This window comes from Nelusetta ayraudi, unplaced genomic scaffold (assembly GCF_046127955.1).
Source record: "Nelusetta ayraudi isolate G7.1 ecotype Tasmania unplaced genomic scaffold, CSIRO-AGI_Nayr_v1 ptg000017l, whole genome shotgun sequence".
Taxonomy (NCBI): Eukaryota; Metazoa; Chordata; class Actinopteri; order Tetraodontiformes; family Monacanthidae; genus Nelusetta; species Nelusetta ayraudi.
Window position 1 is genome coordinate 2,338,603 of NW_027466067.1, and position 21,746 is coordinate 2,360,348.

The following is a 21,746-nucleotide window of genomic DNA, read 5'->3' on the forward strand; positions in this document are numbered from 1 at the left end:
TTTCACAGACTGAATGAGACTTTCTCCACACAGATGAGATTGTGTCGCAACATTACTACTGAGTGCAACTGCTGCATTGATGTAAACACCCTTTTTTGCTTAGCTTTCTGTACCCGCCACTGGGTTGTCCATATTGTGGTACATATACAGCATACGCATTGATGCCCCCGCCTAACATCCTCTTTCAGTATACAAGTGCTCTAAAAAGTGATTGTGTGAAATTCTATTTTGAGCTATTATACAATAAAAATCTCTTTCATTTAAACAATCTATGTCTGTTTTGTTTAATCAAGGGACTTTGTCTCCAACGTCCTGTTAGACTAAAAACGCATCAGCAGCCACAACTCATTTGTATGCAGCTAACGTGGCTCTACAGTAGGATTAGGTATGATAAAAGCTCAGAATACCTGATGCTGATTCGGTCAACACAGCAGACAGTGTGTCCCCTGCTGGATAATAATGATAACTCAGCAGAGGGTTAAAGGATAAATTCACAGTTCTCTCACAGTACTGTAGACTATCGGAAAACACACATACGAAAAAGAGACATCTTTTTCATTCACAGGACAAACATATGTCCATGAATATTTTTCTAAATTACATTTAATCACATTCTCTTTCACCAAACATGATAGTAAGTGGGTATAGTTGTAGATATGCTTTAAAAACCTCAATTTCTATTTTTGTAATAAAAAAGCAAACAAGAGAAAGTATTTCACAATTTTAAACAGTAGTTAGACTTTTTATTCACACAAAACATACATTTTCTCCATTAAGGCAACACAATACTGTATAAACATTACATCGATCTATATGTATACCATATTTCAATTCTTTTTTTAAACTGTTGTTATTTCTGAACTAACAACAATTTCATTCTTTACAAGCACAAGTAGCAAGTGTAAATAAATATTTAGCAAGTCATGTAAAAAGTGTACCAGATGCAATAGTTTTCAAGTCAAACTGTGAGGACATCCACAATCTATCACACGGCGTGTTACATATTCTAGCTGCAGTGGTTCTGCAAGCAGCTTTCGAGTTCAAATGCAGATGAGAAGATAAAAAAAAAAAACCTTTTGAAGCAGTTCAAGGTGCCCCACGGAGTTTTCTTTCCCTTTATGTTTACATTCAGTACATCTGCAGTAGCGAGCTGTGAATGTTTCTTACAGACATCCTCCTACACTGTCAGTCATTGTCAGTTCATTTGTTTCTATCCAGTTCATATGAAACGTGCAGGAATGTCTACAGCACCACAAGCGCAGGTCCTTTTTAGAGAGAAAAAAAAGCTGCTCCACCATTCCACTTGAGGTAAAAAATAAAAATGACAGAAAACCATTAAGCTCTCCGGTGCTGGTTGAAAATAAAACAGATATAATACTTAAAAAGAGAAGAAAAAGAATATGTGCCAGGTACATTTAAAAAAAATCATTATCATGATTATTATTATTATTATTATTATTATCATTATTAACAACACTGGCAATTATTCTGTTTTCCATTTAGCACTGAGATAAATACACTGACATCATCATTATGTGCTGGGGTTGGTTTCGTTCGTACATGATATGAAGTTTGTGCGCGAGACTTTGAAAAAATCTAAAAGAATGAAAAGCATGAGCAGGTTTCTTTCACCAACTGCCCCTGGTGGCACCAAGTCGAAACAGCGTGAAGTAGTGAACAACACATTCTCCCAAAGATTGTACACAGTCATTTACAAAAATATACTTCTATTCTGCATTAACAAAACACAACAGTGATTAGTACTGCTTTAAAACAGAATTTAAAAAACAAAAAACAAAAACAAGTAAGACAGTATGAAACAAACAAACCCAAAATCTCTTCATGTTTCATGAGCAGTAGTTCTTGATGCAGTTCATGTCATCAGACCGACAGGCCCCATTCATCTGAGGATCAGGCTGCACAAAGAAAACAGGCCTCTTGTCTTGGCGCGCGGTGAGATAAAAACAAACCGCTGACGCATTCAAACACACAAGGCTACAGAACTGTTGGAATGTCGAGCTTTGAAGATCCCATGTATGTCAACAAATATCCTTCATCACCTCCTTTGCTCCTTCTCTTTTCAGAACCAGTGTGCTAATATACGCGTGCTTCTTGTGACGTCACAATTGGCTGCTTTCTTAGTGACGCCTTCTATCATCTGAGACCACTTCATGGTTGCCTTGTAACTTTACATCCTTCCAAGCTTGAGGAAAATACAGTAAAGAATCCATTTTAACAGGAAGCTAAGAGGGGTGTTTTTTTGCTGGAGGCTGTAAACAGAGGGCGAAATATAGTGTTTTCTGGATCCAGAGATTTACAGGTGATTGATTATGCAAGACTACTCCTGAGGAGTCAAAAAACACAAAAAAAATGTCTACAATATGAGGAGAAGCAGCAGCTAAGCAACTCATACCTACTGCATTTTGGCACACATCAGGACAATATTCACATATGTGATCAACACATCAGAATGAAGCAATCATGTCATGATCATTTGACATCATTTTGGTACAGAGGGAAACCATAAATGAAGACAGCGACATCAAACATGAAATAATATTAATGTGACATAAGGAGGGCAGTTCAAACGTGACAAAGTTTTAATCCTTTGCGCATTCATTTTTTTTTTAAAATTCATTTTCCTTTTTTCCAAGGAAACTAGATTCCAAATTCATTCTTGGATTTCGGAAACGCTAGTCGAAACAAACGCTATTGAAGCTACTCAAACGTGTTAAAACTCCAGGGAAACTGCAGCGAAGCATTATTAAGATTCGATCTGTCTTATTACAGATCAGGTTATTCATTTCACAGAGAGACTAAACCGCCGCACATTCACTAGTGACGTTGTCGGAGGCGGATCATCTTCTGCTTCTCCTCTGCAGATGTTTGCCGCCACCGCATTGAAATGTCAAGCTCAGATCCACCCATACATGCCCTCTCCATACTCCTGATGCAACCTTGAACGAGACACTGACTGGCTGAATATCATCTTCGCACAACGTGAAGGTGCAATCTAAGAGCCTTTCCCCCCCACTCTTATCGACAACGATGCTTCCCACCCACGGAGGGACGTTAAGGCTCAGCAGGACTTCTGCACGTGAGGCCGGAACAGCGGTGGATTGTGATCCAATGCACGGCGTGCGCGGGATCAAATATAGTCAAGTACATTTTAATTAGATCTGGCCAGCCTGTCATCTACATTCACCGTCAGGCAGTGTTCCTTGACTCAATAAACAGTTTTACAGCTGCACTCTCGCCAAAGACTGAGGAACAGAAAATAGAGACGTTGCCTGGAAACAGTGGCGATAAATGAGATTCGCTCGCTGGAACTGGATCAGCTCCAGGAGCTCTGCACTGTGACGGACCCTGACCTGTGAACTCCCCACAAAAGTACAAACACACTTCTGATGTCTGATGAAGCGCACGGCATCACATATTCCCCCCAGTGGAGACTCTCGGTGGATTAGAAACGTAATTAAAAAAAAAGAAAACAAAAACAAAAACAATTTAAAGAAGCTTTTTTTTCTGTCCCAGAATCATGAAATTATTGGGAACACTCATCCTCCACACACACAGACACACACCTCAGCTATAGTTGTAGGTGAAGTTGTACGAGCTGGGCTCCTTGGGCACGGGAGGCGGAGCTTCCGGGATGGTGATGTTCTCAAGGTCGAGGAGGCGGAGCTTCATCTCCATGCTGATTAGGGTGTCGAGATCGCTGCGCGTCAGGTCGCTGCCCATCTCCCTGCCCAGCAGCGCGCACAGCCCATCCGTCCAGATGCAGTACTGGAAAGAACACACACACACGCACGTACGCACACACGCACACACACACTAGTGTTGTAGTCAAGATGGAACCAACTGAGACCAAGACATTATCAAGACTAGAGAGTATCGAGATCGAGACAAGACCAAGACTTTATATATCAAAGAAAAATAACAACAAAATGAAAAAATTACCAGTTTTATCTTTTCAGAATTTTCTTTAAAATTGTGCTGCTTTGCCAACTATTTTGAACCATTTTCAAAAAAACAACTTTGATTGAAAACGGCAGCAGCTGGATTATTTTCAGTTATTATCTGTCATTGTAGTGTTGGCTGAGTCTTGGCCGGTCTCGAATAAAAATCCTGAGTCCATCCAGACCGAGACAAGACAGAGTAAAAATGCCCCCAACTCCGAGACAAGACCAAGACCCTTTAAAAGTGGTCTCGAGGCTGGTCTTGAGACCAAGACCAATCTCCAGCACTACAACACTCACACACACAGATTCACAAACGAGTGAACAAACCCGGAAAGCGCCGAGGCTCCCGCAGCAGCTTTTTCAACCCAACAATCCGAGTAGAAACACAGACGGCGACGCTCCCTGCAGTGCTCACGACGCTTATTCAACTCGTCTTCCCCATTAAAAACTTTACGCACTGCAGCTCTAAGCCTCTCTCCCCCCGGCAGAGCTTACCTCGTACTTGTTAGGCGCAACAAAATTGAGCGTCTCATCTGGATCGTAGAGCACAGAGAAGGCCAACTCCAGCACCTCCTGGGAGAGACAAAGCGGAGAGACGGTGGCCTTGTCAAACAACGCCGTGCTTGGGAACACAACGGCGTCTTCGTGCACCAATCCAACTCGATTTCGAGTAGGACCATCAAGGCTCTGGTGGTTGTGCACAGCCAGGCTTTCTGCAGATGACAATGTTTTAAAGGTGCCTGCTGCTGTAGGAGATATTTTTAATTTATTTTTAATTTGTCAAACAAAAAAACCCTCCTGAAGTGAATGTATCAAAAAGGTCTGTTTTTTTCAGGGGCACTGTTCGCCTTTGTTCTTTGCTTCTACTCAGAATTAAGAATGCTTGAAATCACGTTGGAGAATAACATTCAAGTGGCACAATTGCAGCCAGGTGCTATTTAAACCCAACAGCGAGCGCAGTCAGGTGGTTACGGTGAGTTCAGAGTTCTGACCGACTGACCGCAGAGACTCGGACCGTCCAACTAACTGTAACGCTACTTTTCGCTGGTCTTTCCGGCCGGATAAGAGGATTACCGAGGGAAGACACAAAGACGATTGAACATGCAGTGTCCCCGTGCTTCCTCATACGGCAGTGGGGCCAGTTCAGCGAGCAGGCGACCGCGTCTGGATAACCGAGGCTCCACAGATCCCAAGGCGACTTCTTCCCTCTCCTGACACCTGGTCCTCAAAGAGCGAGGGACAATGAGCCCCGTGGACAACAAATTCAGCCTGCCAGCTCCCGTAGCCCGCGGCGACCAGCCGTCGACGACCACGATGAGCCATCCAACCGTGAGGAAACACGCCGTGGACCCACGACGCCATCGGAGAGCAGAGAGTTCGCAAGGATGAAGAGCGTCGCTCCCGAGGACGCCGCAGAGCGATTCAACTTTCAAATCCTGATGAATCACCTGCTGCGTTAAGCCGGTGGTGCTTTAAATCTCAGCGTTGTCTCTCCTACCAGGGTATGAGCTCGAACACACTTGTGTCGACGATTATTTCGAACATTGGTAATTCTGAGGAGGAGCAAACACGAGGAATGAGCCAACTGCGTCGTCGACATAATTGGCCGTGGAAATTCGTCGACGGGAATTTTCATTCGTCAATGCGTCGTTGAACTTTATTTTTTCCTGCCGTCTCAAACGGCTCATTGTAATTCATCTCCACACCAATGTGTGCCCCATTGTGTCCACCCTCCCCCTCCGCCTCTGCCCCGCCTTCACTGCTTTGATGCGGAAGGTGAGTCAGGATTAAGGGTGGTGCTGATTTAAGACGAGCCGTAATTGTCAAGTCGCAAGTATCACATCATGGATTGAAAACGCAGTTGCCAAGTTTGAAATCCCTCTGCCAAAAATACCCTCCACCATATTGATATTTTGTTTTGTTTTGTATTGGTGTAGCCAGCCGTTTACTTGGATAACAGTGCACTGTTTTGTAATGTGGAAAAAACATTCCACTTTGTGATTTTTATTTGTAAATATTACATAAAGTTATTGATAATTGTGCACATTTGTCATGGTACAGGTGACATTTTGTTTGCACCTTCAAGTTGTATTCATAATGAAATGGACACAAAAAATTGACACAAAATCATTTAGTCTACTAATAAAAACTAATGAAAGATGGTCGATAGTGGTAGCAGCACTAATGATCAGTCTTTCTTGAGACATGAAAGAACAAAGGCGAATGCAGTCTTAAAGAAACTTTTTTTAAAAAAGATGCACTGAAATGTTTTCCACATCATAGTCACATGACTGCAGTTGATGTATGAACTACCTGATGCCCACTCCTGACAATGAATTCCTACCTTGTTCTGTTTCAGGGCACTTTTCTCTTTCATGTGAGGGCAGTCCTTCCCGGTCACCACAGACTTGATATCCGACACAGGAACTGGGAGAAACAGAAAAACAGCTTTAGGGATAAATGAGTTAGCACGTCCGCAGAGTGTCATGGGTGCGTGTCGCGAGGTGTGAGTGGAGGGCTGTGGGGGCGGGCAGTGACACTTCCACGGCGTCTTACTCTTGTCGCTGAGCAGCTCAAACGGCACTTCACCCTGAGGTGACTCATCCAGGTCCCCATAGTGCAGCACTTTGTGATTCAGCGACAGTCTGCAGAACCAAAACTTCTCTGTGGAGGGAGCAGAGGAAGACACGGGAGAGGGAGGGGGGAGTCTCAGCTCGGGATCAACGGGATCGACACGGGTTTCTCAGCCGCGGCGACGCTAACCTTGCCGCCGGCGGTTGCCCAGTTTCCGGAAGCAGCTTCCCTCACACAGCCGGTTGAGCCGCTGTTGCTTGATGAGCTCCAGGATCTCCGGCTGAATTCTCTCCCGCAGCTCGCTGCAGCAGAGAGAACGACGACGAGACACGTTCGGCGAGGAAGTTTTGCCGCTGCACAGAGCAGGGTGAGGTCCAGCTGGCAGACAGCGGGAGCGAGGCGGATCGCCTCGTTGACAGCGCGCGTTAAGTCGCGGCCGCGCACTCACATGATGGGCGGAGACTGGAAGTCGTCCTGGCTCATCCGCTCCGACTGCCGCAGGCGCAGGATCTCCGAGTAGTTGAGGCCTCGCAGTTTGTTCTTCAGCTGGTCCAAAGAGGACGGCTTCATGGCCAGAGCTCTGGTGATCTGCTCCCGGACCACCTGCATCACCTGGTACGAACGCGCACGCACACACGACGCACAACAACAACAGAGAAGAGGCGCTCGTTGCACTTTCAGAGATCCCACGGCGGACTGAAATGAAGCTTTACTATCGCCGCAGCTGTCGTATTTCACTTTTCCTTCGCACTTGCGCTGACAGACATCTGGAGGCGTTTGAAAACGTTAACTGCACACTCGCCCGCTGCTCTGTAACAATAAACATCTGAGCGAGTGGAGAGTCATTTCGGCTTGATGATCATGAGGGGGGAGACGGAGAGAGACGCAGCTCGGATTGAAAACAAGACGGCATCGAGGTGACGAGTTGGCGTATAATCGCTGCGGTGTATTTAATAAACGTTTCAGCTGACTGCTCCAGTGGGCTCCTCCGCTGCTGACTGGGCGAAAACAGCAACAGCAGTTATATTAATGTAAATTGCACTGGGGAAATCCAGTGAGGGTGAATGGCAGCTGGTTAGAGGAATCACATACTGGAATCATGAGGAGTCAGTCAGGAGAGTTTATAAGGACTTTTAAGGTCCTGTTATCACAGACTCCAGAGAGGCAGCCATTCACATTTCATGATGAAAACAGCCCATTTAGCCCTCTGTTTGCAGCTTCCCTCAAAACATTTGGTCTCAGCTTCCTGCTAAAACTGATGCTTTTGTTGTTTGTTCCACACAGAGGAGGAGACGAAACCGCGGCGGCGTTTTGTCACCAGCCGGGGAGAACTATCAGTGCCCTGTGTGACATCACAAGGGGATGAATTCTAGAACGGTAGGATTTAGCATTTTCTGGAAAATAGCACATGACCTTTAATATGACCATATGACGAGACTAGCCGGACTAGTTTCAGAGTTTAGTATGTATAGGTTTTTCAGACTCAGTATACTTGAGCTAGTAATGTAGCAGATGGAGATGTTTTAGTTGGTCTGTAAACTGCCAACACACAAGAAGAACAAGCCAGTGCAGCTGCAATAATTCTGACCCCTTTTCCAACTTGAACAACTACCGCCGTGTTTTGGTTTCAACCATCAGCTGAGCGGCTCACCTCCCTGCGTGTACACGGTGGTCGTAGACCCAGTTCGTGCACCCCCAGGCGTGGCTGCTTCCACACAGGAACTATATCCATGTTTTGTGGTCACAATTATCAAATGATGTGGATCTGGAGCCACAGTGTGAAAACCGCCTTGCTGTCCACAGTTACTTTTTCCTTAACCTTTGCAACGTGGCTGAGAATGTCAGTATTTCACATTGCAGGTATGTTTAAACCCTTAAAGGTCAATGCTATTGTTAGATTAGATCTGAGAAGAACGTGGGTGTCATGCCAGACTCAAATTTGCTCAACAGCACTGATGTTGATTTTGCATTTTTCTTTGAAAAAGGGCAACTCGAGGCTTTTAAAGTTTATTAACAGAAAATGTCCATCAATTGAGTTATTTTTTTAACCAATGAAATAATTGCAAACCCATTTCACATGACATTACATTTTTCATTTCAAGACTATTGTCGTCTGCCTGTTCAGAGTGTGTGTGTGTGTGTGTGTGTGTGTGTGTGTGTGTGTCATTCAGCACCTTGTTAAAGTCTTCAGCTGTGGCTCTCATCTCCTTCCAGGTTTTGTTGAGCAGCTGGATGCAGACACAGAAGAACTCCTCCCATGCGCGGTCGTGAGTGAAGAACATGGGGTGGTAGTCGTTGCAGCCCTCGTTAGCTGCACAAGAGGAAGAAAGTGCTTTTCTTGTAAACACTGAAACCAGAGATGCAGGCTCGCGGCTAAATAAGTCAACTCTTACAGCTCCACAGACATCTCGAATCCTCTCTTTTTTTTTTACTCACGCAGTTCTCCGACCTGCAGTATCTCGCACAGCATTCGGGTGAGCTCGATGGCGCAGCGGCCGAACGGACACTCGTGCTTGTCCTCGCGGCTGCTGTTCTCCAGAACAATCTGGTGTCAAGGACAAGATTGGAGGTGTGAATCACTCCACGTCCTCTGTGAGATGAAGCCGAGTTTCCACGAGAATCCAAAACTGACCCTGATGTAGGTGTCCTGGTGAACCTTGGCCAGATACAGCATGTTATCCAGCGCCAGCATCCCTGGAGGGGTCTGGGTGAAGTCCATGGCCGGGTTCACATGATTCTGCACTCGGAGTAGTTCATATAGAGCAATAAGTCACCGTCAAAAAAATATAAATGTTTATTTCTGCCTTTTGTTTTAACGTGAGGAGACTCACAGTGAAGCCCAGCATCTTGTAGTCCTTGGTGTACATGGCCTTCCTCTTCTCCGTCCCGGTGGGGTCGTTCTCGCCGTCGAAAGCGATTCTACGCAGCTCAAAAATGACGTCTCTCTGAGTCTGAACCAGCACAGGGTGTTTATCAGTTCAGCAAGTAGCATTTCTACCATCAGTGCAAGAAGGAGCGCTATTGCAGGTCATTCCTGCCTGCAGCCATCAGGCTGTACAACTGCACTCAATAAGATGCATCCTCTTAACAGCTTTACATTTTTGGTAAAAAAATTACTGCAATATAAAGACTTATATCTCAGCATGTAGATAGCTGTAAATCCAACCATCCATAAGAATGTAAACATCTTGTTTACTTTTTCCTATACCCTACAAATATTTTATTTATTGTCTTATTTCTTTCTTTTATATTAATATATATTTAAATCCTCCAATGTGGGATCAATAAAGGTCTTCTTCTTCTTTTTGATTACTAACTAATCAACAGAACAGGAATATTTATTGACTGTCAGATTATTATTAAAAAAAACAGAAACTAATGGAAAATTGATGTTAAGGTTTGAACAACATAACGTCATTATGTCTCAATAAAGTCTGTCTATGTCTATGGCTATGTCTAACCAAACGGCCAAAGCCGTTTGGTCCAGCTCGGACGGACCCCGTGCAGTTACACCCCTCCGGCGCGGATCGCTTGAGCTCGTGTGAGTGCAGCAGGCGAGCGTGCGCAGGAATAAAGAACAGCCAGAGAAGTGTGAGAACTCTGCAGAAAGAACGTGGCCTTGCAAACAAGCTCTGCTGCAGTCTGTTTGTGATATGAAAGCAAATCTGACCTCAATTCTACCCGAGTGCACCCAACACAGCACACTGCTGGAGTTCACCAGCTCGCGTAGCCTGCAGCGATGTGCATTGTGGGTGTTGTTATTATAACCGCGTTATTATTATCACTGCGAGGCGCTCCATATGGGCTGCTGTCTCTTTCGGCGCAGCATGACAAACTCTCTTTTAACCAACTACAAAAAAACCCAACGTGAGTTGACTAATTAGCAGCGTTCACTTTTTGCATTTTGCCTGAGTGAAACCAGATCAAGTGAGCACCAGGTCAATTCATTCATCAATTCATGTGATTCGCAGCACAGCAAACAGATCACAGTTGTTAAAACACGCTCGCAGCCAGTAACTCAGACTAATGTTGGCGTGTCATCATCGGGACGAGCGAGTCGATGATCACTTCGCATGTCTACCTGGTCATTGGGGTCCATTTTGGTCATCATCCGTTCCTCCAGGAGGTTGAAGGTCAGCACTTGAAGCACGTACAGCTGATGTGCCATTTCCGCTTTGATCGGTCGATTCCCTCTGATGACGTGCTGGAAAAGGAGATCAAAAATATGCTAAAAGTGTACTGGGCCACGGCGGCCCGTCATGCCGTCCGACAAAAAAGCTGAGATATTTAGCTGTTTGCCGAGGCGGGACGCGAGATTGCTGCGGCATCCGGGAAATCACCAAAGCCTCTGTGAATGCTAAAACTAATCCTTGTGAAGTGACTGCACTGCGTGTTATTGCTAACCACAGCAGAGAAAGACTAATAAAAATGCTAAAATAAAGTGAGTGAGTCAGGCCACGGTGGCAGACGGAGGCGCTGCTGCATGCAGCGAGACAGCACAGACATTTGCGACCCCTTCGAGTCAGACACTTCCACATGAGCCGGCGCCAAAAGGAATGGTTCTCGCAGTGCATTTTGTTCCACTTCATGGACCTCGCGCCGCATCTGTGGCTCTCTGACTATGTAAATTCTGCGACTTAAACGCCCACCAGGAACCCAGAAGGCGAAAGTGTCCATAACACGACTTTGTTGTGAACAGAAAGTTTCGCGGGTGTTTAGGCAGCAGTTAGTTTCCATTTATTGACACCGGCTGAATATTTTAAATTAAAGCCTCATATCTGACTGGGAAGTGTTAAAGCTGATGCACAGCTGCTAAGGCAGAAATTCATACATACATACATACATACATACATATATGTATATCTGAGGTCACACACACATATATGTTTATTTATTTTATTATATATGTATGTATGTATGTACGTATATATATATATATATATATATATATATATATATATATATATATATATATATATACATACATACATACATACATACATACATACATATATATATATATATATATATATATATGTACATATATATATACATATATGCATACATATATGTACATATATATGTATACATATATTTTTTTGTTTATTCCATCTCAGAAGTGTTACTCACATTGAGGATGATGGATCGCAGGTGTTTCTGAGCCAAGGTGCTTGCCATTTCCTGAGGAGGATTAAAAAATAATAAACATCAATGCAAAAGGAAAGAATGGAAGCTGCTTTGCTGACGAAAAAAGGGATTGGATGTGTGGGGGAAGGCGGAGGGGGGCGCGGTGTGACAACCCTGGCAAATGAGAATTTTGCCTCATCATCTGCAGTGCGGTGGCGAACTGTTCAGCTGCGTCCCCGGCGACAGGCTCAGTGCCCTTCGCACCTGCTGCAAGACACAACGGCGCGGTCTCACAACCATCCATCATCAACACAGTCTGTCTGTCTGTCCGTCTGCTGCTGCTACTGCAGCAGCGGGTTAACGGCTAAACGCTAATTCGCGTGGATTACGCAGCGGCTTCTCCGTAGCGGAGAGAGGAGGAGGGAGGGGGAGGATGGTGAAGCGGTGGGCGTGCTCTGGGGGGTGCAGAGGGGACGGTCATGAGATGCCGAGGCATGTGTACTCACGGTGAGGTGCTGCTCCAGCGGGTTAGTGCACTCCTCCTACAGGTTGAAGGGGGGGGGGGGGTGGTGGGGAGGGAAGTGGTCGGGGCAGCGATGGAAACAAAGAGTGCACACATAGACAATGAGACACACCGATCACATCAGCATGCGGCGAACTCAAAGACGTGAAACAGCACAATGTCACATCGGGGCCTGCAGCAGTCACAACACACAGACGAGCTCCTCGTGTCTGCTAAACCTGATTTAGAAGACAAGATCCCGCTGAGCCGCAAGTTTTTAAATCCCAGAGAGCAGACAGTCCTCTTGAAAGGTCCTAAATTAAATCACTTTACTTGTCTTTATTTTCCATCACCGACTCCAGTTGAGCAGCCGTGCACGATTAATCGTCCAGTAAGCTGAATAGATCCTTCAGCAAAGTTTCAGTGTGAAGCTCAAGCTGTTAAAGCTTTGCTGTGTCTTCCACACGTTGAGAATAGGAGAAATACAAGGTGGGCACTCAGAGTGTGGAATAAAACACCTGTCGGGGGCTGCCCTCTGTGACATCACAGAGGAGTGATTTCCAAAACATTGTGTTTTAGAGCACCTTCTGAAAAATGGAGCAATTAGAAGAAGTAAAGGATGATGGTTTCTTGAACTTCATCGGACAAAGACAAATATTAGTGATTTCACTAGTAAAGCTAAATTTGCATCGTTATTACTTGCCAGTTTTAATCTCTATATTGTTCATTGTGTATTGACTTCTTTCATATTTGTTATTTAGTGTTTTACTTTGTGGTTTTTGCATTTTAAATTGTTATGATTACCTGACAACTTGACTAAACAACTTCATGTGGACATTCGAAGACACATAAATGACAATAGCCTGGACGGATAAGTTGGCTAGTGCAGGATGAGTTTGCGTGAGTTTGATTCGATGTTGGCAGTTCAGACTTAGTTAAGACGCTGGAACAGTGATGATCGGCAGCCAACAAAGCGCTCGCTCCTTTCGTCTTTGTGTTTTTTGGCTGGAACACCCGACAATGAATAGAACGTGACAGCCGGCAGACAGAACTTTATTGACCTAGCTTTAACGACTTACATGATGCTGCTGCAGACATTTGCAGCAACTCTGTGAGCAAATGTTCACAGAACAACCAATACAACTAAATATTATTATGAGAATTATGTCTATTATTTCCGAGCTGCTTTGTTGAGAGTTCAATGCGGTGATGAAGTGGCAGTGAAGTTAAACTTGTAGCTTTGTGCCTCAGTCTAAGTGTATTCAGTGCTTCACAGCTGAACTCTGACCTGCCGTCGGTCCTCTGGTGCTTTCAGGAAGAGGGCGTTGATGAGGGCGATGGCGTAGGTTTGGATCTCCTGGTTGGACCTGCAGAAGGTGGCACGCAGCGCAACAGCCAGTTAGAAGCACTGTGTTCAATGAGGACCGATTGCAGAATTAAAGGTCCCATTAGATAATTTTATCATATCATATCAGTCTGTAAATGGACTATCCAGAAATGAGAGAAGTCCAGCCATCTTTTGGCTGCTCCACTTTTCAGAAAGAGTTCTCCAAAACGTTACATAAAGCAGCCCGTTGTGATGTCACACAGGGCATTTAAACCTTGCTAAAACTTTCATCCTGGGTAACTAACCCTCCACCATTTTGCTTATTGCTTTGCAAAATCAGGGGGCAAGTGGACAAATGGATGCAGCTGGAGGAAGGTTTCAGTGTGCGTCGCTTGCTGTGCACACAACATTTTGGAAGAGTCCCATATCTGCCAGGAAATCAAAACATCCCAGACAGTAACTCATTGTTGGCTTCATCTCATTCGCGCTCCATTGACACACTGCGGCAGACTCCGCCCCCAGGCTGCTGACTGCACAGGTCTGCCTTCCCTCCCGCCCGCCTGCCCACCGTATCAGAGTGCGTGAGAGTGCCTCTGTGCGTGTGTGTGTGCTCACACTTGCAGGTGCCCGATGAGCTGTCCCACGGTGATCTCTTGCGCCACCCGGTGGTAGAGGCTGTGGCTGTTGAGCACCATGCTCTCCAGGATGGCCAGGGAGCGCTGCAGGATGGACACGTCCACCATCGGCTGGTTCACGTAGCCAGCGATCTGAAACAGCGGTCGGGGTTGTTATGATGAAGCCGGTCCGGAAACAAGGATGTAGTAGGAGAAATGAAGCGAGACCTAGTAATTCAAAACAAGGCAGTATGCACAGTCGGATAACAATGTATGTAATAATAATAACCTGTTTGATAAAGGAGAGGGAGATCAAGTCCCAGGAGACAATGCTGTGGTCCATGAGCTCCAGGAAGGCGGTGAGAGTGAAGGCCAGCATCTCGCCGAAGCTGAAGGAAAGAAGGGGTTTTGTTTGCCGGGACTCCAACAGAACTCTCCATCAAAAAAGTCATCGGCGTGCGACACATATTAAATCTGTGCTCACTGGGTTCCGCTCTCGACCAGGCGCGCCAGGGTCCCGATGCCCTCCATGTTGATGAACTCCGTGGCAAAGGTGGGGTCTGCGGACAACTTGGCAAGCTCCTTCAGAGCTTCCAGCCGAGCGTCGATGCCGTGGGACTGGATTCTCTCCAGGAGCTGGCGAGCGGCCCGGCCCTGCCAGCCGTGAAAATGAGATCAATAAAAAGCCCAATGGATAAAGCAGGACACTCTTAAAGGCCCAGTGTGGAGGATGTAGTGACATCTAAGGGTAAGAAAGTGTATTGTGAACAATAGTGACACTAATCCCTGTTTTCTGAAGGACTTGATCTCACACCATTCCTATACAAGCAGAGTAACAAATCACAAAGCTCAGGACAGATGTCTGTTCTTGGCTACTGAAGGTCTGAAGTGGCTGTATCTTCAAAAGTTGGAAAGGAAATACAAATGCTTATTATTAGTGATTTTCTTTTAAATTTAAACTAACTTTGTCATTGTAAAGAGGTTATTGGTGTAAATCTTTTTACAGAAAAATCACACGCAGTATTTTTAACAAATGTGCTTGCTGAGTGAATCTGGGGGCAGAAGATCAAGCATGTAAATCTGTTTCATCTGAGTTTGAATTTAAAAAAAGACTCCTGATCTTTGCAATTTGCTTTTCCAGGCCTTTCACATGTTTAACTTGATTTTTGATCTTGATTTTTTGATCTCTTTCTGACAACTAACAAGAATATTTCAAAAGTAAAACAGACAGATAACAAACAGATGAGTCTTGGTGCAAAGCATGAGGAGAAGCACAAAGTTCAATATTATATAAAGTCAAATCAGAACGATGACCCATTAAACTTTAATGGGTCAACCTAAAACTTTTTTTTTCTTAAATGCTGCATTTCTAACTACTTTCTGCTTTAGTGTTGGAGGCCCTCTTGGCGCTCTCGGAGACGGGCAGGAATACATTATCATACATTATTATTCAGAGCGTCAGATGCTGTTATCAACCGTGGCAAATCAACGACCATTATCCTTTTCAGAGCGGCGCTCTCCTGTTGAGCGAAGACGGGCGCGTCTCCCGGAGAAAATCACGAGGCACAAAAACTTTGTGGTACTGGCGAGGGCACAAAAATAGAGACGGGAGTAAAGATGTTTATGTGCTGAAAGCTCTCTGGAGTCACAACGTAATCAGAGGGGAAAGTAGGGAACAGCGGGCGGCTGTCAGGATTAATAAGGAGACGTTAAAGGTGGGATAAACACAGAGGACTCACGGGTGAAATAGCTAAACGGAGGATGGTTCCGTTCTTGATTTCTCCGCGGCTCTGCAAGACAACAAAGGAGGAATGTTGCACCATGTTTCACTCCCAGCAGCGGCTCAGTCATGTGCACGACAAAGACACTGGCGCTCACCTGCTCTGTGATGTAAAGCTGAGGCCCATCGGCGTAACGCAGAGCAAACTGCTCCGAGCCCGACAAAGACCAGCTGAGAACACACGGAGTGCACGTGTCAGTTAAACAAATAAACACCTAAATCCCTCCCCGATAAATCCCTGCAAAAGAAACGGAGGGACAAATTCTAAACCTGCACGTTTCACTGCAGTATTTTACTCCGGCGTAAAGAACAGAGCGCAGCTCGAAGTCAGAAATGCTCCCACAGGCGTTTACACCAGCGGCAGAAACAGAGAGACTGCGGAGGAGAAATATTCAGTGGGTGTTGAACAGCAAAGTGCAAAATATGAGCTGTTTGAAAAAGGGAAAAAAAAAAAAAAACAGGAGGCAGTGGGCAGGTGGAGCGACGAGGTGGAGCGGCCGCATTAAGTTTTTCATCACCATTAACCCCACAGCGCCAGATAAAAAAGCAGCTAAAATTTGGAGTTGGTGCCCCCTTGCTTTCCCCTCCATATATTCAGAGGCTGAGACGTCAAGGTCATCAGCACCGAGTGATGATGCTAGAGACACTCAACAGACTTTTTCAGCACATTCTGCTCATCTTTGATTGCAAAAGTAGAAGACATTTCCTTCAGTCGTTCCAATTTAAGGATTCCTGGGAGTAATGACACTCACCCATCGCATACTTCCCGGATAATTGACGACAAGGGCCGCTTCTAAAAAAAAACACAGTGGTATTGATTGAGGAAATCAAAACATTACGCATGAGAAAATTGGCTTGTTACAACAAAATAGAAAACTACTTTCTCAAAACCTGCTTGTGCTTTATAAAATACGTTGTTATGAAGACATCAACATTAGTTTTTTATTTGTCATCAATGAAGCACAAAACAAAATCAAAATAGAATCAAATGTCAAATTTAATACAAAAAAAGCTTCACAGTGATTAATTAGTTTGGGAAACACAGACCTGGTCCATCTCTATGAGCTGTGCGTTGGCACCAGGCCATTCAATGGCCACCTTCACAATGTCAACTGGAGGGGGCATCACTGCTGCACCGAAATCAACTGTGGGAAACAAGTTGGGGGAAAAAATTGCATTGGCTTGATGCTGGTTAAACAAAATTACTTATAAAAACACAATTTACATAATAAACCGTGGACTACATATTTAGGGTGGTATTCTGTTCATCTGATTTGATTTGTGGAACCCGTGTGAGTGGCAGCACTGTGTAATATTAATGTGTCCTCTGCGTGGTGGTCCACTCGTGAGTGAAGAGCAGCTCCCGCGTCACCTGATGGAGAAGCGTTGAAGGGATCAGTCACTGTCACAGCTCTGCTGTACGATCCACTGAGTCAGCTGTTCTGTAAACACACACCCACACAGCCGCCATGTCAACGCAGTGCCATCTTTTTTTTGTTTCCCTTTTGCGCTTTAATTTCAACAACTGCTGTTGAGTTTCGCCTCTTCCTGGAGATTACGTCCCCGCTGCATGGTGACGAATCACTGCAGCACTGAACAACTCAAGACAAAAAAATGGTGCAGGAGACAAGTAGGCTACCAGCAATTTTTAATGCTTTCATTTTTTTTTTTTTTTTTTTTTTTAAATGACTGACCTGAAATACACAGCGCTACTCTCTTAGACTCTTAAATGGCTCAGCCTCTGCCGCAGAGAGCATATCAGGATTATCTGATTGTCTTTTTTCAGCAAACATTGTGAGAGAAACAGGAAGAGGAAGGGCTGGGTAACCATGAAGGTGTGATCGTGAGGCTAGTTTCGAAGTGTATTAAGAGTGAGCGTATCATGAGAAAATGAAGCAGAAACATTACCCTATCTGAAGTCTACTTTGAAAAATATTTTTGTGGAGAAGTAACTGTTGCTGTACCCCCCCTTGAAAAGACACTGCAGGTGTTTGGGGAAACAATAATGTTTATAGTTTGTGTTGTCTGCAGCAGCAGCAGCTCCAACACAGCGCACACAGCGAGCGAGAGATGCAGCAGCAGTTCACTAATCTCAGTTTGCCTCTTGACATTAAGTGAGCAATAAAAGTTGTCCCTACAGGCAGCTTGCCGGAGGCTAAAAGACAACTATCCTGCTGGGACAGAAAGAATGGAACCGGGATGCAAACATGATGACACCTGTGGCGATAACAAGTTTAACAATTTCATCCACAAACAGACACACACACGGGGCCCACTGAGTTTAAAGGCAGACAGGGGGCATAACCTGGAGATTAGTCCAAATAACACAATCAAATATTGTACATCAACCAAGAATAAAAGACCTGGAAACTGGAAAGTTCCATACAACAGCATAAAAGCAAATCATCAGACTTAAATATAAACCAAAAACGCAACTAAATATACAAGGAAGAATATAAAGGCTGTTAACTTTGAAATTAATCAAGGAAGAAGACAAGCACAAGAACAGGAAGAAGTGGTTGCAAAACTCAGTTCAAAATAAATTAATGAGGCTCTAAATGCAAAACATGTCAGTTTTCCAGCCCCAAGTGTATGGATACCTTCAAAAATATATGAAAATAGACATCCACAAGCTTTAGCTTTGACCACTGACCGAAGTGTGAACACTGGATAACAGAGGACATTCTTCGATGAGGAAGAGGTTCAACTAAGGACACAGTTGGTACAATGACAACAGAGCGACAAAGAAAGGTGTCAAAAAAGATCAATACCAAACTATAACTGTATTCTATATCTTTCATCCCTTAGCATCAGGGCTGTTTGGTTCCACTTCAACCTCAGCCACGACAAACTTACCAGAGCCAGAAAACCTTCCTTTAAGAGACGCCAGCATTAAAGTGAATTTCTAGCAATGCCCTTGTCTCTCTGAGGAACTGAAATCTTGGGCTTATTCTAAAAATACTTCTACTTGTCAGGTTACATTGGTGGCGGCTTTGAGGAGGGAGCCCAAGAGCCCATTAAAAAGCATATTACTTTGGTCGATCCCCTTGATATGTCTCACTCATGCTCTCTTGAAAGATGTTAAGATGAATAAGAAGTGTTCGCTGCTCTCTGGGAATGGCTCATTAACTCTGAAATGATAAATAAATGCAAAGTCACGGTAGATGCTGGGTGAAAATTCAGATTCCAGCCAACAACCTGCATGAGAGAATCCCTTATCTACAGAGGGGTGGTCACACCACAGGCGCTGTACTGCTTACAAAGTTTCCTCTTCAATAAAAGCATTTTTAATGTTCTACTCTTGATTTTCCTACTTTTTTTTCTCAGCTCTCAAATACAGTGAAATGTTTTGTTTTGTTTTTTTTATATATTTTAGCAGCACTTTTATGATACAGTTATGCACCATATGGGAATTTTTTTACATTCGTTATTGATCAATGCAGCAAAATCTATTAACTGTAAGATTATTCAAGACACTTGTTTTGAGGAGAAAATAAATGCCAACACTTTCAGGTACACAATGTTTTGCATATAATTTGAAGCAAGCCAGTCGTTCTCCATCTATTTTCCCAGTTTGAAAAAGTGGGCTTATAGATTGAGGATGATACATGCTGTAAAGACAAACAAATATTCACGACAGGGGTGAAGTGTCCCCGACTTGAGCCAGTGCAGTAGTTCAGCTGAGCACCGTGTTCCCAGTCATGCCGCTGCTGGGTGTGCACTGGACTGACTGGACTGCTGCTGTAGACCGTTAGCAGGTTGTTTAGCCACCACACGCTGCAGCGCTGCTCGCCCCAACGCCCCCGAAACACGAAGCTTTTCTTTTCTTTTCTTTCTTACCGCAGCACGGACACGTACAAAGCCACGCACTGTTCTTATGAAGCCACCTGCGAGACATAATCTATCACTGGCCAAGACCTGGTAAAAGAATCGATTAGAAATGCACGTTTGCTGCCAATCGCTCAACTTTCAGGAAAGCTACTGCTAGCTTAGTGCAAACGTGCGTTGTGGCGCCCCCTCTGGTCTAACGACGCAGTTGAAGTGTGTTTCTTAACAGATGAAATAATCTTTTTGTCAGTCAACCTTCACGCTCGCTTTGTCAAAACATGTGGATAAAAAAATAAATAAAGAACAAAACCAGTGAAATAATAAATACTTGCGCGGTCGACCGGCCACAACAGTCACCCACTCGCACAGAGGACGGACCGTTACCTGGCCTGATATGGCGAGACACCAGCGATCTTCCAAACAGACGGTCGCGATCACCGTTTATCAGCATCAACACGGGCGATACGGAAGTTGATGAATGGCCACGGGGGTCTGATGCCCGTGTGGTCGTCGATCGGGCTCAGCTGAAACTGTGGTAACCGGAGGGAAGCTCACAGACTGATGCGGCGGCGGCGGCGGCATCTGCGTTGTCTTTTTTTTTCCACGACATGGTGGCAAAAATTGGAATGCAACTTCAGGCAGTGGTCGTTACATGACGGAGAGGCGAAGCGACGGCCAACTCTCGCTACCACCTGTGCGGAGGTGAAGCTCCAACGGCTAAAACACACCGAAATAAAGACATCAGCGGCCAAACCGCTACAGGCGGCTAATGTCACGCCGCCAAAGCCATCAGTTGCCGTCGGCTCCTCCACCGCAGTCGGTCATGATGCTGCTGCTGCCCCGGTGTCGCCGATGCTCCCCGGTTGACTTTAACCCTGGTGAACTGCAAGGTTTCCTTTCTTTCGCTAAAGGCTGCGGTGTCAATTGTAAATGTGAAACGTTAATTCGAGGGCTCGCTGCTAGACTCACCCTGTGGCTGGGCCATCGATGATGCTATCGGCGTCCCGCTCCGTCCGTCCTCCACAGTAGGTGAAGTAGTTTTGGAAAGGAGACAGCATTCCACGCCTTGTAGGCGGGACACGTTGGAAAATGTCACCGTCTGAAAATGAGTGAGCCCCACCACCCTGCTCATGTGTTCCCACCACGGCACAATCTGGAGCTGACAGTCTGCTACAACTGTTGCTCTCGACGACCTCATTCTAATAACTAATACTAACAAGTTATTTTTATTATTATTATTATTCTTATGATAATAATAATAATAATAATAATAATAATAATAATAATAATAATAATAATAATAATAATAATAATAATAATAACTTTCTCAGGAATATTAAGTTGATAGTAAATATTTTAACAGTGCCCCAGAATTTACCCCATTCAAACCAGCTGAGTGAGATAGTGTAGTTAAATTAAATGAATTCTATCTTGTCTCTAGCCTGTCAGTGAGAACATTTTGTTTCCACCCTCTACTTTTCAGAAAGTGCGTGCTCCCACGCTTAGATCTGCCTTTTGTGATGTCACAAAGGGCCTTGTTTTTTTCCCCCTTCACAAATGCGGAAAGTTCATCGAAACATCAATTTTAGCAGGACGCTAATTATAATTGAAAGTAGAAGATTTCAAATGTATATGTATCATGCTTAGCACGCGAGCATCTTATATGTATGTTCTACCAAATACAAAATGCATACAACACAGCAGTGTCTTTGACATGTTTGCACATTGTTTCGGTCCTACATAAGACGGTCAGTGAGAAGAGTGGGAAATGCGTTCACAACACAATACATTTTTATTGAGCACATAAACCATGTGTACACGATCCACAGCCTTGAGAGAGAGGATGATGTTTGTTCCTCAGCTGGGATGGCTGCGGGTGGAACATGAGGAGCGAGCAGACAACTGTACCTAAAATTCACAAAGAAAACTGATTTTTTTTTTTTTTCCTGGAAAAAAAAATCCGCTCGACATTTGTATTTTAGCTCCACATCACGTCATGCATGACATCAAAAATAGTCTCTCTGCCTCTCTC

General features: G+C 44.6%; 1 protein-coding gene and 1 long non-coding RNA gene across 7 annotated transcripts; one reads left to right on the top strand and one right to left on the bottom strand.

Moving 5' to 3' along the window:
• Window positions 1-713: 713 nt before the first annotated feature.
• elmo2 (engulfment and cell motility 2) lies at window positions 714-20,823 on the bottom strand. 6 transcript variants are annotated; one of them, XM_076024691.1, is made up of 23 exons: window positions 20,684-20,823; window positions 17,259-17,328; window positions 16,934-17,031; window positions 16,639-16,679; window positions 15,985-16,057; window positions 15,846-15,896; window positions 14,591-14,760; window positions 14,396-14,495; window positions 14,108-14,259; window positions 13,454-13,532; window positions 12,170-12,205; window positions 11,667-11,717; window positions 10,618-10,740; window positions 9,368-9,487; window positions 9,169-9,273; window positions 8,973-9,081; window positions 8,711-8,847; window positions 6,985-7,148; window positions 6,726-6,838; window positions 6,519-6,626; window positions 6,307-6,389; window positions 4,458-4,535; window positions 714-3,786 (listed from the first exon to the last, which is right to left on the bottom strand). In XM_076024691.1, exons 3-23 carry the CDS (start codon window positions 17,009-17,011, stop codon window positions 3,586-3,588), a joined length of 2,172 nt encoding a protein of 723 aa, XP_075880806.1. In that variant the 5' UTR covers window positions 17,012-17,031; window positions 17,259-17,328; window positions 20,684-20,823; the 3' UTR covers window positions 714-3,585. The 6 variants fall into 6 exon arrangements, with proteins under 6 accessions (XP_075880806.1, XP_075880807.1, XP_075880805.1 ...); XM_076024692.1 differs by lacking the exon at window positions 20,684-20,823 and adding an exon at window positions 20,099-20,589; XM_076024690.1 differs by lacking the exon at window positions 17,259-17,328 and having other exon boundaries at window positions 14,114-14,259; window positions 20,684-20,810.
• LOC142887216 (uncharacterized) lies at window positions 7,012-8,891 on the top strand. Its single transcript, XR_012926508.1, has 3 exons — window positions 7,012-7,151; window positions 7,821-7,913; window positions 8,751-8,891. It is a non-coding gene; the product is annotated as an uncharacterized LOC142887216 (long non-coding RNA).
• Window positions 20,824-21,746: the final 923 nt, after the last annotated feature.